We start from the raw sequence: 17,283 nt of genomic DNA, 5'->3' as shown, positions 1-17,283 counted from the left end.
CGTGTGCAGTGTGACGTTGCGGGGCTGTAGTGGATCTTGTTGACGGTCCTCCAGGCTGCTCCAGTACCGAGGAGACCGCGGGCGAGTGAGGACGACCGACACAGCGTTCAGGCAAGTGTTGGACTACATTTTATGGTTTAACTTATTTAAATAACAACAATTTAAAAGTGACATTTTAAAATAATATATAATAATAATATAGGTTTATGTTGTTGATGGCGGTTTGAACGGTTTGAAATGTTCCGGGAGAGGAGAGAGAGGGGGGGGGGAGCTAACCTGGTGTAGCCCGCTGTGTCGCTCTCTATCTGGGGAGGGGAGGAGGGGGGCTTAGCTGTAGTGTTAGCGCCTCGGTTCTCTCTCTGTTAGCCGGCGTTATCGCTCAATATCCTGCCGTAATAATGTAGTTAAATCTCTCCCTCTCTCACGGCGGACACTGCCGTTTATCACCCACCGTGGTGCCGGGACAAAAACCGTGTCCGATCATGGCTCTCATTGCTGGGGCGAGCGGGGTTAAGTTAGTCCGCTCTCGGTGCACTGCACCGGGGGTAAGCTCGCTAAGCTAGCTAGCGCAATTAGTGTCCAACGGTCGAAAGACTGGATTTATCAAACGATTTCCAGACAAATAACTATCTTAAAAAATATATATATATCACCATATATATTTAGAATAATGTCACACATAAACGCGTTTTATTTATGGTGTCGTTTTTTGTTTTTTTTGACATAACGTTACCTGTGTTTGACACCCGGGCAGAGCAGCGCTAGTGAACCCCGCCGTGCCCTCACAAAGTCGGATGTGTGCGTAGCGTTCCACCGCGGTGCTCCGGTGGTCTACATACGAGCTGTACCCACTTATTCTCCACTCAGCATTGGGCTTATATACCCTCTAATAAATCCCCTCTGATGTGCATCGTTCAGCAGTGGTCTGCAGGAGGGCAAAGGCATGACATAGTCCAATTTAGTGGCGTAAAGAATGAAGGGTTACTTGTACATAACGCATGTATTGAGTGCATAAAATCTGCACCTCTCCTGTAGTTTAATGCCTGAAATCAAGCAGCAGACGTTAAGTGAAAATGTGCAAATACTGGGTGAGTTAAACATGGAGAATTACTGTTTATAACACACGGGCGTTTATGCTTTGATGACCTGCTTTTAAACAACAACAAAAAAAGAAAGAAAGGTGGGGGAAGTAGACATTAAGAGCCACTACACCACTGAGCGGTGCCTTCCCCAGACCCAGACTGTAGTGTAGACAGTGAATGTCATTATCAGCGCTGTCTGCATACCAGTGCCGTCGTGGCGAGCCAGCAGAGGAGGCGAGGTACAGTTTGCAGACGGGAGAGAGGAGGAGGAGGAGGAGGAGGGAGGAGGAGGAAGGAGAGAGAGAGAGGGGGGGGGACAGCTGGGGATGGAGCAGCAGTATACGCGGTGTCCTTGCAGCAGCAGCAAAAAAAAAAAAAAAAAGGATACCAGACAGTGGAGGTGACATTAAGAGATATTTCCAAACCGTGGCTGTGAGGTTGAAGAACCCGTCGTTGCAGGTGTGATTTGCCGACAGGAATAATCCGGAGGAGTTCCGTGCACCCCCGTATTACCCTCATTCATTACCGGTCGATCTGATTTTGCTGTGTGTGTGTTTTTTCATCTTCATCTTCGTCATTCGACCCACGGTGATATTTTCACATTAAAATGCCCACAAACATCAACTTGCTTTCGGAATCGAGTTTTTTTTTTTTTTTTTTTTTTTGCACCGACGCAGCATTTCAGTCGGTGGTGGTGGTGGTGTTAGGGGGAAAAACGACAACAACAACCGATGGGGATGTTGAAATGTGCAAATAAATACACAAACAAACATGCATTTAAATGTGGTCAAATAACCCCATTTTAGTATAAGATGTGTAAATCTAATTTATTTTTTAAAGCGCAGCTGATCCGGTGAATGTTTCCAAGCTGCCGTCTCTTGGTGTCATACTGCAGCAGTAGCCATCATCATCATCTACATTGCGTTTTTTTTTTTTTTTTTTAAATTTGGGGGGGGATACCAGCAAAGTGTTTGTTTTCTCATCACAGTCGACTTAGTTAATTCCTGCAGTAAAACCCTGAGAGTAAGGAAAAAGAGAGAGAGGAGTGAGGGAGGGGGGAAACAGCGCTTTCCACACTGCCTGTATGTCAAGCTGTGAAAAGGGCTGAGAGAAGGGGGACGACTTGCTGTTAACGCTTTTATCAATTGTTTTTCATGGAGTTGATGGGGTCAGCGTGGGGTAAGCAGACCGACGGGGAAGGCACAGTATGGTTGGGGAAGGGGCACTTTCATTTGCTAAGTGAAATGTTTTCTGACCATTGTATCAGCCTATAACATTAACAATGTAATGGGAGAGGGTGGTGGGGGTCTCATGTCTGGTCAGCTGGTTTCTGTCGTTAAAATTCTCACTTTGTCCTGGAAAGTTTGTTAAAAAAAAAAAAAAAACCTTTGGTGAAATAACTTTGATGCAAATTTCCTCTGGGGTTCAATTACAAGGGCTGGGAAAAAAAACCTTGTGTTTGTGTGAAGTATGGTAATGACCATTTGGTTTAGTGGTCCGTGCAAACAGCCTTTGACCTCTTCAGGGACCCCCCCCCCCCTCCTCAGTTGGGACAGCAGCTATAAAACATTTAAACTCCTTATGGATATTTCATGCTCCACAACATATTTTTATGAGATAATCTGTCTGTTTTCTAAATTCCTGTTTCTTCATGCCCCAGGAAGCGGATCAGAACATAGAAAACTTCGCTCATCACCATGCATGTGTCCAACTACCAGAAGATTCGTGTCATTTGAAAAGACTTAAGGAGGAGGAGAAAAAAAAAAAGACTCAGAGGAATACAAGAACTCAGTCAGCAGACAGAAACGACAATAACTCAGTGCTTAGACATGGCCAGCACCCAGACCAGTTTGAAAACCCCTTTCAAAGACTTGACCTCATTCAAGGGCAACATGAAGCGGCTGTACAGGGAGCGACTGGAAGACGCTCCCATCAAGAAGCGGGTGATGGCAGAGATCAACCTGAAGCGTCGCAGTTTGGATTCCTTCCCCAAAACTCCCAAAGTGAAGAGGGAGCAGATCGAGGATCTGTGCCACGAGTCTGACATGGATGTGGAGGGTCGGGCTGAACTGCACATTGTGGGCTCTGCTAAAGCCCTGGACCTGAGCCCTGGGCTCAAACACACACTGGCCCAGTTCACTCTCAGCAGCCAGAGCTCCCTCGGGGGCCCAGCTGCCTTCTCTGCCCGCACCGGCCACGAGCATTCCCCGGCTGGCATGCCCCCCCTGCCCTCCCCTCCTGTTCTTGGAGGGGGCCCTCTGCTGGTTCCCTGTGACAGCTCCACCGAACTCACCCACTCACTGTTGGAAGGAGAGTCTATCTCCTGCTTTGTCGTTGGGGGGGAGAAGCGGCTTTGCCTGCCCCAGGTGCTCAACTCTGTGCTCCGCGACTTCTCCCTGCAGCAGATCAACACTGTGTGCGACGAGCTCTACGTCTACTGCTCACGTTGCGACGCCGAGCAGCTGCACATCCTCAAGGTGCTGGGCATTCTGCCTTTCAACGCACCTTCCTGTGGCCTCATTACACTGACGGATGCACAGCGGTTGTGCAACGCTCTCCTGCGTCCCGGGGCGGCCTTGCCCGCAGACCCCAGCGGTAAGCTGTCGACCCAGGGCCTGCTGAAGGAGAGCGAAGCCAGCTTCCAGGTGGAGCACCAGTGTCTGGGGAAGTGCCAGGGTCTCTTTGTGCCCCAGTTCTACACCCAGCCAGAGGCGCCCTGCATCCAGTGTGTTGAGTGCCAGTTGCTCTTTTCACCACAGAAGTTTGTCATGCATTCACACAAGTCACCTGATAAGAGGACCTGCCACTGGGGCTTTGACTCAGCCAAGTGGCCCTGCTACCTGCAGCTTGCCAGGAAGTACCAAGGCACGCCTGAGGAGCCAAAGCTCAAGCAGCTCCTGGACGAGGTCAAAGAGAAGTTCCACTACAAGCTCAAGAGGTCGCTAGATAAAGTAAGTGCACTTACGAATGATACCTGTGTCTTTTGCTTGTTTGCACGCGATAACATTCATCATTCTGATAAGGAGGCCAATTATAACTTTGTTTTATTCTTTATTGGATGATGTGCTTTTATAGCCTCCTAAAACTGTCTGGCTAGTTGGGCCTTCTACTTTCTGTGTGCTCAGCAGGTTTGACCAAACCACGTTGCGGCTGGTGTTTTCTTAAACCAGCGTTGACCTAGTATGTGTGAGAGAGGCCTGGGACAGGTGGTGACATCTGCCTGGCCAGGTCTGATCAGATGAGGTTAGGCCAGCTGGCCACAGCTGAAGGGGAAGTGCATCAGTTGTCCCCTCAGGTCACTTGGAGGTCACTGGGAATGTCACTGAACAAAAGGCCAATATAGGAGGATCAGGAAGAGCCGCTTTAACTCCTGTATTAAAACTACTCTGTCAGCAGTTAATTGTTAAACCTTTTATCTGACTGTAAAATAACAATTATTTTCTAGTGTGCCCATGGTAACGGAAATTCGTTCCTACACGTATGAAAGGAAAGGAAATCTTGTGCAAACCAAAACTAAAGAGTTAGACGATATATGGCTTCTGTTAGAGAGCTGTTTTATTAATCCTGTCAAGAGTTGCTCAGCAACTTAGACAAAATACAGTTGCCTCTTGAAATAAGAAAATATGAGCACACAGTTCCAGGATTGGAAAATAGTCCTCATTATTCACCTCTTTACCTCTTGGCAAACCTGAAAGTGAAATGGCTTCATTTTATTACCAGTAGTTATCACTGAAATCCAGAATGCTGCAGAGTTTTCTAAATGATTTTGCCAATTCTTTTTTATTCTTGCTGTGTTAAAAAAATAAAAAATAAAATCATGTCAATGCAGTACTAAGCCACAAGGGCAGCAAGCCTATTGAAAAGTCAGCATTCATTGGGGGGAAAAGCTCTAGATTGTTTCGCTGCCATTGACTGGTTTACGTCTCATGACCTCCCTCTGACCACAGCGGACTGCCCTTTCTGTATTGTTTTGTGGGTAAAGGTGGGGTTTCGCTTTTGTCTGTTTGATGTGGTTTGTTCACACTCAAATCCGCCGGTTCAGAGTGAGCTTTGGTGAAATGCTGAAAAATTCCACCTTTAACCAGCAAACACACGTTGAAACAGAAAAAGGGGGCTCTACCACAACCCTCACCGGCAAGATTTATTTGTGATAGTCACACAGCAGGCGGAGTAGAGAGAGATTGCAGTGTGTACTTACAGTGTGTGCAGATTGTGTATTATTTTGTACCTGAGTCAGGGAGATGCCTTTGCTTTCTCGCTATACGGTTAACTCGGTGTGTGTGTGTGTGTGTGAATGTGCCAGAAACACCGTCTGCTGTCTCGTCTGGCGTTCTGACCGCATTCCTGTCTCTTCCCAATTGTCCTCCTCCTCTTCCTCCGCCTCAGTTTAAGGTATGCATCTTGGAAGACGCAGACATTCTTTCTCCAAGACGTTTTCATACCACAGAGGAAACGTGTGCGCGGTGTCAGGCAATATACACGGACCGCAGACGCAACACGCATGAACAAAAACACATGCTTAAGGTGGATGATGTGTCCTACAATCTTTTTTTTGTGTGTGTGTGTGTGTGTGTGTGCTTATGTGTGAGACATTGCCAGCCTTCATGTGCGTAATGAGCTGCTAACTGGAGGCTAGTATGACACATCTTCGTCTCTCTCTGTCTCACACTTTTACCAGGCTCTCTGGAGCCTCTGTCTCACCAGTTTCAGGTGTTGTCTTCTCTGCGTGGGGGGATTTCTCAGTCTGTTTTTTTTCTCCCCTCTTTGTTGTTGTTGTTGTTTGTTTTGTCATCTCCTCTTGCCGATATATATATTTGACCTTGTTCTGTTATTTGTGAGGGTGTGGCTTGTTCAGAAATGATGCTGTCAACGTTGAGAACGGCTACTCTTGTGTCGACAGAGACACACAGTCATCAGTCAAAAATGGCCAAATTCCTGGAAAGACAGTTGCCTCTGAGTCTACAGGAAGCAGGTGATTTTGGCATTAAAAGAGGATGTCACTCCAACAACCCCCCCCAAACTAAGCGGATGTATGGTTGTGTGAAAGGTCAGTGGCCAGAGAACAAGGTGACCTGGCAGTGTCCTGCTTCACTCAGTCAGGACACATGGCTTACCGGTCCAGCCGCTCTCTGTTTATGTGTGTGTGTGTGTGTGTGTGTGGGTGTGTGTGTGTGTGTGTGTGTGTGTGTGTGTGTGTATTTGTGTGTATTTGTGTTGTGTGTATGGTATTTGTGTAACGAAAGTGTGTGTTTGGCTGAACAGGAAGTGAGGCAGACGGACATGTCTCTCACCCAGAACATCCTCCAGACTCTCTGTGTCCAGCCACCTCCACTGCACTGGCTGTGTGACTCATACTTTCCACATCCCAGTGGATGTTAGTGGAAGGCCAGCCAGGCAGCTTCTAGTCACACATGCTTCTTAGAAAGACGGCTTGCCTCGGTGTGTTAGTCTAACCCCGACTGCAGACCCTTTTCCCAGTGGCCCTTATTTACACACACTGTCAGTGTGCACATTTACAAGCGGCTCATAGTTTTACCCAAGAGCTCTGGGATCTCTAAAAGAGAAGAGACACAAACAAGGGAGCCTTCTGGAAGTTTCTCCCCCCCCCTTCTCCAATCGCTACTAGTCCCATATCCTGTTAGGAGTGTTTGGTTTGAGAAGGTGCAGTAAAAAAACTCCAGAACTTGCTCTCTATAAATGGTGCTTTGTGCCCTAAGGTACTGCTACCCTGTCTACTGATCCCTGCTGTGTAAATAGTTAGCTAGACAGACGCCACCAACAGACAGCAACAAGCCGTATCTCATGAGTTACTTTAGTATGTGACAGACAATGATTTCATTTTGCCTTCAGGGGTTGTGACGGACACTTGTACTTTCCACTGAGACAAGATCATGTGTCGTCATTTTTATTGGGTGAAATACTTTCTGACAAGACAGGAAATAACTCCCATTGTAGATCTTTTTTTAAATTTGGGCTGCGTGTTTACACGACATGTCACCAGACTCTAGCAGAGCAGTGTATTTAAAATCATCTGCATTACAAAATCCCCAGTAGCACTCGCATTAGATCAAGTTATATTTTAACAACACAAAGATACTCATGGGTCATTTTTACAGTCTCATTGGTTTAATTTAGTCATGAAGTTATTTTTTTATTTATTTCTAAGGTAGAAAAATTGGCTGTTTCAAAATAAGAAAAAAACATGACCTGATATTTTAGACATACCGGTATTTCCCCACCCTAGCGAGCATAACCACATGGTAGAACATACTGAACATAGCTGTGTGTTCCTTATTTGCCTCAGCCTTGTTTGTTGCGTTATGTTGGCCCGGAGTCAGAAGTGTCAGACTGAGAGAACAGCCTTCCTCTGTCTGTCTCGCTGGCAGGGCTGACACAGTGGCTGCGGCACAGACGGCAGACAGCTGCATCTCTCTGGCTTCCTCTATTTGCTATTTGGATACCAGTGACTTCATTACCGCAGACCAGTGCAGCTGCACTCTCTGGCTGTCTCCTGGGCTGTCTGCTCGGTCTGTCTGTCTGCTTGTCAGTCATTCTCATGGGCTGTATCTAATTGGATTTTGGCAGGCATGCTAATCGCTCGCTGTGCTGCCTTCGCTATCTGTTCCTCCTTCCTCTACCTCTCTTGACGTCCGTCTTCAATCTGCTATCTCCCCTTGGGTTCATGTCCTCATCCATCTTGACTTATGGCCTTCATTCTGCTCTTCACTCTACCGTCCTTCGCTCGCCATCATCCCTTTCTCCTAACTGAGACAGTTTTGCTGTTGCCCATGTGTGTGTAAACAGTCGATACCCCCTAGGCCCCAATCAGCGGACAGTAACAAAATAAGCAGCCAAATGACCCGATAAGTCGATCGTTACATAAGCAATAAGACCACTTGTGTGCGTCTGCAAGGCGGATGAGAGGAAAGCCAGTGGCTATTGATCGGGTCTCCGACCTTGATGGATGTGGCGAGTTGTTGGGTGACACGGACACTGAATAGAGGAGGAGATAGATCAAAACGGAGGCGGGAAGGAAACAGAAGAAGAGTGAAATGAGGAGACTCAGTTACAGGGATCGCAGCTGCCGTTGCATAAGTTCCTGTCTGTGTTCACTCATCAGTCTACCAAGTTAACCTCACCTTCTGCTGTCGTCTGCTTTAATTTTTGTAACTCAGACTGCCAGACCGAAGTAGCGTCATACAGACACAAAATTGGGTCTGTGGTCAGAAAACATCACCACCCCTGGGGGAGGCTCTTGAGGTAAGGGCGGAGAAGAGAAGTAAAGATTATAAAACGAAGAAAATATGAGGGTGAGGCCAGGACAGGACAACTGCTTTACACTTTGGTCGTCAAGTTGTGTTCACAGCCACTAGGTTGTTGCAGGGGGGGCTTGGGGCCCCAGCTCTTCTTTCCCCCGGAGTTGAAAATTAACCTCCCCAAGACCTGAGCTGAACCACAAATCTAGCCTGGAACAGCCCTCTTGGTTGGCCAATCACATGCCGGCTAGCTCGCATTTCCCCAGCTTACACTCTCTCCTTTGCCCCACCACCCCACCCCAAGACACCCATACACATATTTCTATGTCTGTTTCTATGTCTATGCATTTTCCAAAGAACAATTATCCACTTCTACTGAATACACAGAAGGTTCTTTGAATGCTGGCCCAGAGTAACCTACAGTCTATCACGTCTGTATGTAGTTTGGTGTGGGACTGTCTGTGTTGCCTGTGCACAACAGGCTCTGCCTTGGCCAGTGTTTGCTGCCTGTTGTAAAGGGCTAAATGGGGCCCCGCAAGGTAGGAGGGGCTGAGCCAAGGGGCCTCTGGTATGTCACCATCAGGTCAGTGCCAGTATCACAGCTCCATAACGGCATTGCAGCTCATTGGAAGAACGCCAAAGTCATTACTTCTCAGTCTCTTTCTTAAATAGATAAGAATCTTCTCACGTTTTTAGTTTCAGAAGCAACATATGAAAAAGTCAACACTCGGAGCTTATCCTGTGTACTACAACCCCACATTTAAAAAATGTACCATTGGTTGGCTGGTGCTTGGTGGCAATTTCCCACCCCAGCTGCAGCTTGTTATTTTTGACTATCTCCTTGGCTTGGACTCTTTTTCCCACCTCACCACCAGAAGAAGATAATGTGCTGCTATGGGACTGATGTGTGCTAGCCACAGCAGCAGGCAGCTGAGATAGGTCAGTCCAGATACAGTGGAGCCTCTGCCACGTCTGCCAACAGTCTCATAGACTAAACAAACGGGCTAAGCCCCTCCCAGCCAAATGTCCTGCAGGGTTTAAAAGAGTCCTGGACTGACAACCTGTTTGCATGTTCGCTGTGCTCTGGCTGTGCCCCCTCAGGGCGTCAGACCAGTTTGTTGCTTCTAAGGAAAATGAGAACGAGAACAAGTGAAAGAGAGGGGAATATAATGGGCTACGAGTTCAAACAAGACTGTAAGAATAGAAAGTGGCTTGGATCGTAACAAGTCTGACTAGCTTGCCTGGGTTGTTTTGCATGAGACCGGAATAATGAGGAGTCTTGGTATTAATTAATCGATGTGGTGATGAGGAGATTAACTGTCCACTGTCTGGTCTCCCTGGGAGACTCCGATGAGCAGGTTGTGTGTATGTTGGGGGCAGGGAGTCGGCCGCGAGGGAGGTATACTGTAAAAGAGCTGTGGGAGACTGCCAGCCTGCGCGTTGTGTGCAAGCAGAGAAAGCGCGTTTGCATTTGAAAGGCCTCTTCTGTGCCGCCTTCCCGGTGGGAACGGTGATTAATGAAGATATAAATGGAGGGACCCAGAGACGGCGTTTTCCATAGGAGCACTATACCAGAGCAGCAACACATACACAACATATAGGCACTTAAACTCCCTCTCTCATATTTTGTCCCGCAGCCACAATCTCCCAGACAGGGAGATAAACACGGGATATCAAAGGCGTGTCATGCGTCCCGCTGGGCTGCCACCGGCACATCCACAACACATTAAGCCCAGCCACCACACTGATCAATTATGCATGTTGCAAACATGGAGAAATTGGGGGGGGGAATAGTCAGCTTGTACGATTAAAGGAATCCCCATCCCTCCACTTTGAGTGTAATTTATTTGCGTGTTGGTAATGGTTTGTCATTTACACATGGAAGTGATTGTGCCGGCGTTGTCTCTTTAAGGTGTTTTTTTTAATTTATTTTTTTAATCAAACTGCCCCCATGTATTTAATTGCACACAACAATGACAGCCAAGTTAAGTGCTGCTGTGGCCCATGCTCCTTTTTGACCTTCAGCCTACGCGCCAGATTAAACCCAAAAAAGCGCAGCAGACCACTGTGAGATGCAAACTTGCCAAGCTTGGATAGGTGATTCATTGCCCTGTAAGTCCTTTATTTTGCAGCCTCACCTTTGCTCTACTAACATCAAACACCCTGCAACTGTTTCTTTACCCTTCCACCGCTTGCAGCCTCTATACCCTGTAAATCCTTATCTCACCAGGGGCCTGACGGATGTTGCTCAGGGCAAGGCTGTAAAGTTAGCAACTGGGAAACAGACTGCATTAGTGAAGGTGATACGAGTGACATTTTGTGGTTTCGCCCAGGCTTCCATCTCTTTCTGCCAAATACTGATGTGTTTATCTCACCGCTATTCCCACCTGCAGTGAAGCCGCTCATGGGAATCGTCTATCTCCCTGATATTTCTTAGAGCAGACACACACACACACACACACACACACACACACACACACACACACACACACACACATACATGCAAACATACAGTCTTCTTTGCCTCATATCCCTCAGGGGTCCATACCAGCTCATCAAGATCCTGTAAATAGAAGACTGTGCTCCCTCTGGGTCTCCAACAGTCTCACTGCTCATCTTTTACAGCATAAACTAAGTAGTAGACAATCCTTGAGGTCGTTGACCTTTTCAGATGCAATTAATTACCTAAATAGCTTAAAATGTATATTGCGTGTCTTTATTTGAGTATACTTCAGCTATAGAAGGCTAATTAATGGTTGCATGTGTTGAGGTTCCTTAACTGCACTTCAGCATGCAAGCTAATAGTCAAGTCCTCCTTAACTGTCCCCAAGCAACTGAGTGTGTGTGTGTGCGACTCTTGTCGAGCATGTGGCACTGATTCTCTGCGTGTCCAGTTTTTTTTTTTTTTTTAGCCCCGCTGTTGCTTGTGTTAAGACAGCCTTGACTCGGCCCGCATGGAGCTTTATTGCCCTTGACTTTATCCTTTGAAGAGTGAAGTATCGCCTTGTGGTTTACAGCCTGGCTACATTTTAACCAGTTCCTATGACAAGTGCACTTTGTTATGCCAGACATTTTCTTTGTCATCACTATCAAAATTCACCGGCTGAGACACATCCTGATCCCAGATGAGGCCATATGTACAGTAGTTCTTCAGAAGACTGACTCATGTTGAGGGAATCTAGCCTCCAGCCAAATGATGGTAAATTTTGGCATGGTTGCCTTTTTCTGTCAGCTGCTTTGGCAGATAACCAAGCAGCCTTATTTTCTATTCTGTGTAGCAGTGTGCCTCCATAAAGGATTGAGAAGTTTTTAAGTTTTAAACTTAAAACTTTTTGTCCGTGTTTCATTAGAGGTGAATGACAGAAAGCCAGACTTGACCCTGACATGAGCTTTGAACGTGTCCTTATGATGACATCTCTTATTAGAGAGAGATGACACACGCGAATACACTCAGTAGCACGGGGTACTGTGCAGATGACACAGTCCTCAATCCATGATTAAAGGAAGTCAAAGGGGTCAAACACAGCCAGACACGCAAAACACAACCACCATCCGCCACTTCCTCCCGTCACCACGCCAACCCCATCCTGCAGCGTGAGTCACGGTGCTCCATCAGTGCTGCAGTCTGCTCTCCACTCATCAGCGTCACTGTGGAGCCAGGACGAAGATTTATCACGGGCCCCAGTCTCTCACACGGTCTGTTTGATCTACGCCCAGGTGTGTTCACTTAGAGCTCTGACTCAACTGTAATGACATTTACCAAACCCAGCCACGCTTTACTTGGGCTGCTGTCAAGCCTGCCTCAGACAGTGACTGTTTTAATGAAGGAGGGCCCGGTTGAGCAAGTGTGTGGACTGTGGGTTCACCTGCCATAGGTTTGGGATTTTTGGTGCATTGATATCAGTACAGGCAGGATGGAAAGCACAGCCGCCTCCAACCAAATGCTGGCAGATTTCTGTGCGTGGGTTTTGAAGTTCGTCTTTTTAATAATTCACATTTTTTTGCCAGATTAAAAGTAAATCGATGTTGTAAATGTTGCAGTCCACGAGCCATTGTGAAAGCAGAGAGAGTTGTCTTCAGAGACTTGTTTTGAAAACCAGAGCTTGTGACAGAGAGAACAAGAGAGACGAGGGAGAGTCATGGTAGCTGATGGATTTGCATTACATGAGCTGTGTGTTTGTGAGTGTGTGAGTGTGTGAGTGTGTGTGTGTGTGTGTGTGTGTGTGTGTTGGGGGGGAGACAGGCGAGCCTGAGGGGCCTGGACAGCAAAGCCAAGCTGCCCATGCAGAGACGAGAAGTAGAGGCTTCAAACAAGCTCCTACATGTAATATGGATGAGACCGGAGCTCCCTGCAGAACAGTCAGAGGACCCTGGGCCTGTTCGGATTTAACTGTCTCTCTTTCCATGTGTCTGTGATAGATTTTACCCCGCGGGCCATTTTGGCCAGGTGGAGCTTTTCTCTTTGTAGTGCTGTGACTGTATCATAGGTCGGACCCCTTTAGCTCTCTCTCTCTCTCTCTCTCTCTCTCTCTCTCTCTCTCTCTCTCTCTCTCTCTCTCTCTCTCTCTCTCTCTCTCTCTGTCTCCACCCTTCCCTCCATCTTTCTCCATCCTCTTTCCCGCCTCTGGCTTCGTTGCAGACAGCGACGACCAACCAAGCATTGACATTTACTGCAGTATTCCACATTACAGCAGAGCTCCCCTCCTGTGCTGAGGATAAGTAAACAAACCACCGATCGATAAATGACCGCATACTAAGGCCAGTTAAGAAGGGTCTTAGTCAGGGGCAACATTTAACTCATGCATTAAAACATTTAACTCACTTATGTAACTGTGAAGCCCCTTTTTTTCTTTAGACCTGTGTGTGGATGTAGTTATTATTTCCACCTTTAGCTAAGAGACCTTAAAATTGAATTATGATAAGGTTGCTGCATCATATATATAAATATATAGTACATTTAGCTACTGAGTGGCTGTATTTCGAAGCATTTCAGTGAAACTCTGAATTCATTGCAAAGACAGAGGGTTGGGCAGTGTCTCCATTTTGTGTTTTTCTCTCAGTGGTGATAGCAGTGCATTGCTGGCTTGCTGACAGCCTCTCTCGGCTTTCAGTCTGCTTAGCAACGCTCGTCCTCTCTGCAGCTCTCTCACTCCCCTCTGTCTCCAAGCACTCTGAGTTGTTTCATTCGTTTGAATAGTGAGCCGAGTTCCCTTATACAGAAAACCAGCTCAGTTGTGTTTTGGTGGCGTGTGTGTGTGTGTGTGTGTGTGTGTGTGTGTGTGTGTGTGTGTGTGTGTGTGTGTGTGTGTGTGTGTGTGTGTGTGTGTGTGTGTCTGTGTGTGTGTGTGTGTGTGTGTGTGTGTGTGTGTGTGTGTGTGTGTGTGTGTGTGTGTGTGTGTTGCTCTTCCTAATTGCAGAGTTGAACCAGTAACCCACCTCCAAACAGCGTCCCAAAGGCAGCAAGCTTCTCTTGAGACTTTCCCTTTCGTTTTTAGGGATGTTAAAATACATACACACACACACTGGCCCAGATGAAGCTCAAATGATGAGTACAGTCATCTACAGACAAGACAAGAGCCCACTGGCCTCATTCTCCGTCGATGTGTCCTCCTGGGACACCGAAGTGTGTCTACTTGTGTCTGTGTGCGTATTCGTACACTGTTTGCTTGCGGTAAACTACGTCATCCTCCTACACTGCTGTTTGATGGAGCAGTTGTTTGATGGGATGTCTGTTTACTGTGCATCTGTGTGTGTGTGTGTGTGTGTGTGTGTGTGTGTGTGTGTGTGTGTGTGTGTCCTGGCCTGGTTGACTCACATAGGTGAGCCCCGACAGCTTTGTTAATTAACGCTCTGGGGGGCACTGGGGAAGGAAAGTGGAGCACACACACGCTGAGCTGCTGCGCTGTAGACGGTAAGCTGCACATGTGTATGCAGCTAGTATGCGCTCTTGCACACGGATGATTTCTAAATGCCCTTCACTGACTCGCTGTGCATGCGTGTGCATCCACAGTAGATTAACGTCACTGGCCACATTTTTGATACCGGCCTGTAATGCTTCATGTCAAACCTAACAGCTGAAATTGGGTGGAAGAGTGAATGTGGGGTAGATATATGGATTTTCAGAGTCGTCATGCCTTCCTAAAACTGCTTTGATAGTGAAATCACCTAGTAAGAAAAAAAAGAATACACTTTTCGTTATCTTTCTTTGCTTTGAAGGGCAAACAGGAAATTTCAGATATAAATCTCTCAACAACACGCTGCGCCTGTCTCTTTACAAGGCTGCATCGTATTTACTTTCTCATAAAACTGCACAATGATGGCTAAAATTATCTACTTACTTCATCTGTTCATGACTATTAATCATAGTGCTTGAGGTTGATGATTTGAACAGTGACTTCATTTTATTGCACTTCTTCCCTCTGATGCAATGTCTGGACTTGTTACATCAAGTTTCATTAAAGATCCCCTCCACAAATGTATTAAGACGTACATACAAATCACAATAATGTGTGTCTGATATGATATTTTTCCCCACAAAATTCCCACACTTGTAGAAGTTGCATACCGGACCAGGATTGACTTCCAACCTATTTATGATGTCACAGGTCAGGCTTGTAGGCCCTGCCCCTTAAGTCAGATGTTGAATGAGGTCAGAGAAACTTTCCACTTTCAGCACATGACTGTAAAAACATCCTTCTAGTGTCAAACTCTGCACAGTGAAGGTCAAACATCACACAGTAGGAACAAGAAAAACACATATTTTTGGTGCAGTGGCACTTTAAGTATTAACTATATCTGGTGTTAATCATAAAGTATAAGGCAGATTTTCTTCTGAAGTTACCACAGTACACTTATTTTGTCTAGTTGTCAAAAAAACAAAACAAGTGGTTTTTAAGTTATACTTGAATGGGGCTGAGAAGCAAATGTTTTGCAGGTAATTCTGCTTGATAAATGAGTTAAATGATTAATGATCAGAGCTGTCATGGATTAATTGACCACCTAATCGTTCAGCTCTAATCGTCTCCATGATAATTATGGCAACTATAGTCAATCATGTAGCCTTAGTGGCATTTTAAAGTGAGGTCAGACGGCTGAGGGAAAACTATTTGACTCGGACAACAAATGTGGAATGAGGTAAAACATTTAGGCGGTTAATTGATCGACAAAAAATTAGTCTACAGCAATTTTGATAATTTTCTTTTTGTTTTTCATAGTCTTATATGATAATAACTTCAACATTTTGGACTGTTGGTCAGACAAAATAGCTCCAGGAAAGTGTGATGGAATTTATTTTCTTAAATTTTCTGACATTTCATAGACCAAACAATTAATCAATTTACCAATAAAATAATTGGCAGATTCATTGATAATAAAAATAGTCCTAGTATTTTTATTTCACTACTATAATATATACTATGTCATAGATACTGTGTGTGTGTGTGTGTGTGTGTGTGTGTGTGTGTGTGTGTGTGTGTGTGTGTGTGTGGGGGGGGCGGGGGTTACCTACTGTATTCCAGTCAGACAATTTGTCCATTCATGAGGTAACGTTATTACAACCCTCCTCATGTACTGCTGTGAATATAGACTGGAAGCAGCCGCCTGGGATTTGACTGTGAAACATGAGAAACTGAGGAGGGAGGGAGGGAGTGAGGAGGAGGGAGGGAGGGAGGGAGGGAGGAGGGGAGGGGAGGCAGGGAGTGAGATGAATAGAAAAATTGATCGAGAGAGCTTAAAGAGACGTCTTTTTATGTGAAGTATCATAGAGAAATACTGTAGCTGGTTTCCAAATATAACTCCTGTCAGTAGTAAAGCTACAGTAGGTGGACAGTATGAGATGTTGTCTTTATTGGCAGGGGGGGGATTCCTCACTTTTATAACTCCCTTCATTTTCTCCCATAGACTCCCATTAAGTGTTCGCCCGTCGGGTCCCATTGGCTGTGGCTATCAAGGCTGTGGTGTGTGGATTGTAAAATGGCTGACTATGGTTGTAGCTATGGAGGAAGGAGCTCAACCCGCTGGCAGGGAGGGGAAAGTGTGTGTGTGTGTGTGTGTGTGTGTGCTGTGTGTTTAACGTGCGTGTGATGACTGTCTAGACAGAGTGCTCATGTGGCGCAAAAATGTTCCCTAGGCCTGAAGCCAAAGCAATTCGGGAAAGAACCTGTCCTTATCTCTCTCTGTGTGTGTGTGTGTGTGTGTGTGTGTGTGTGTGTGTGTGTGTGTGTGTGTGTGTGTGTGTGTGTGTGTGTGTGTGTGTGTGTGTGTGTGTGTGTGTGTGTGTGTGTGTGTGTGTGTGTGTGAGACTCTGGCATGACTAGTCTGGCTGATGCTTATCAGTGTGCTTGTCTGGCTCCGTCTCTCTCTTTTGTGTTTGGAAAGAGGGAGGAACAGGTGTGTGTGTGTGTGTGTGTGTGCTGGGGGAAGGCACAAACGGACAGACAGTCAGATGTTGTCTGTTTTTTCTCTTGGCTGTCTGCCGGCCCCCCCCCTTTTTTTTCTTTCTTGTTTACTGCATTCACCTGTTTGTCTGGATATCCACCTGTTAGACCTGATCTATGCTCTGCTCTGTTTTATTACAGCTTATCTCTTTGTCTGAGGCTTAAGTGAAAGAAAAATAAGTCGAGTAATCTTCTCAGCACATACAGTAAAAAAAAAACAAAAACAATCATTTTCTTCCTTTTTAAACGCAGAGCGAAGGGTCAAACACTTTAAGCAGACGGCAAGAAACAGGTTTTTTGTCGTCTCTCAGCTTGAAGTGGTCAGTGAATGTGCCATTTATTTCAAACATACTTGACTTTTTAACCATTATTCCATTACGCTCCATTATATGTGAAGACTTAAGCATTCACAGCAGATAACTTGAAAACTAAACAAGTAGGCCGAAACCGAAACCCAGTCATCCAATTTCACAGTGTTGAGTTAATTAGCGAGTGTCTACCAAAACAAAA

At 46.1% G+C, this 17,283-nt stretch overlaps 1 protein-coding gene across 1 annotated transcript in view; it reads left to right on the top strand.

Moving 5' to 3' along the window:
• Nucleotides 1–17,283, top strand: part of skila (SKI-like proto-oncogene a) — a 36,736-nt gene continuing 19,453 nt past the window's right edge. Inside the window, exons 1-2 of the mRNA XM_051399278.1 lie at nucleotides 1–115; nucleotides 2,747–4,033. Of these exons, the coding sequence (XP_051255238.1) occupies nucleotides 2,912–4,033 (1,122 nt within the window). The 5' untranslated portion in view covers nucleotides 1–115; nucleotides 2,747–2,911. The remainder of the gene's footprint in view (nucleotides 116–2,746; nucleotides 4,034–17,283) is intronic.

Source organism: Dicentrarchus labrax, unplaced genomic scaffold (genome assembly GCF_905237075.1).
Source record: "Dicentrarchus labrax unplaced genomic scaffold, dlabrax2021, whole genome shotgun sequence".
Lineage (NCBI taxonomy): Eukaryota > Metazoa > Chordata > Actinopteri > Moronidae > Dicentrarchus > Dicentrarchus labrax.
Note: the sequence above shows the minus strand (reverse complement) of the source record. Positions and strands in the feature narration are given on the sequence as shown.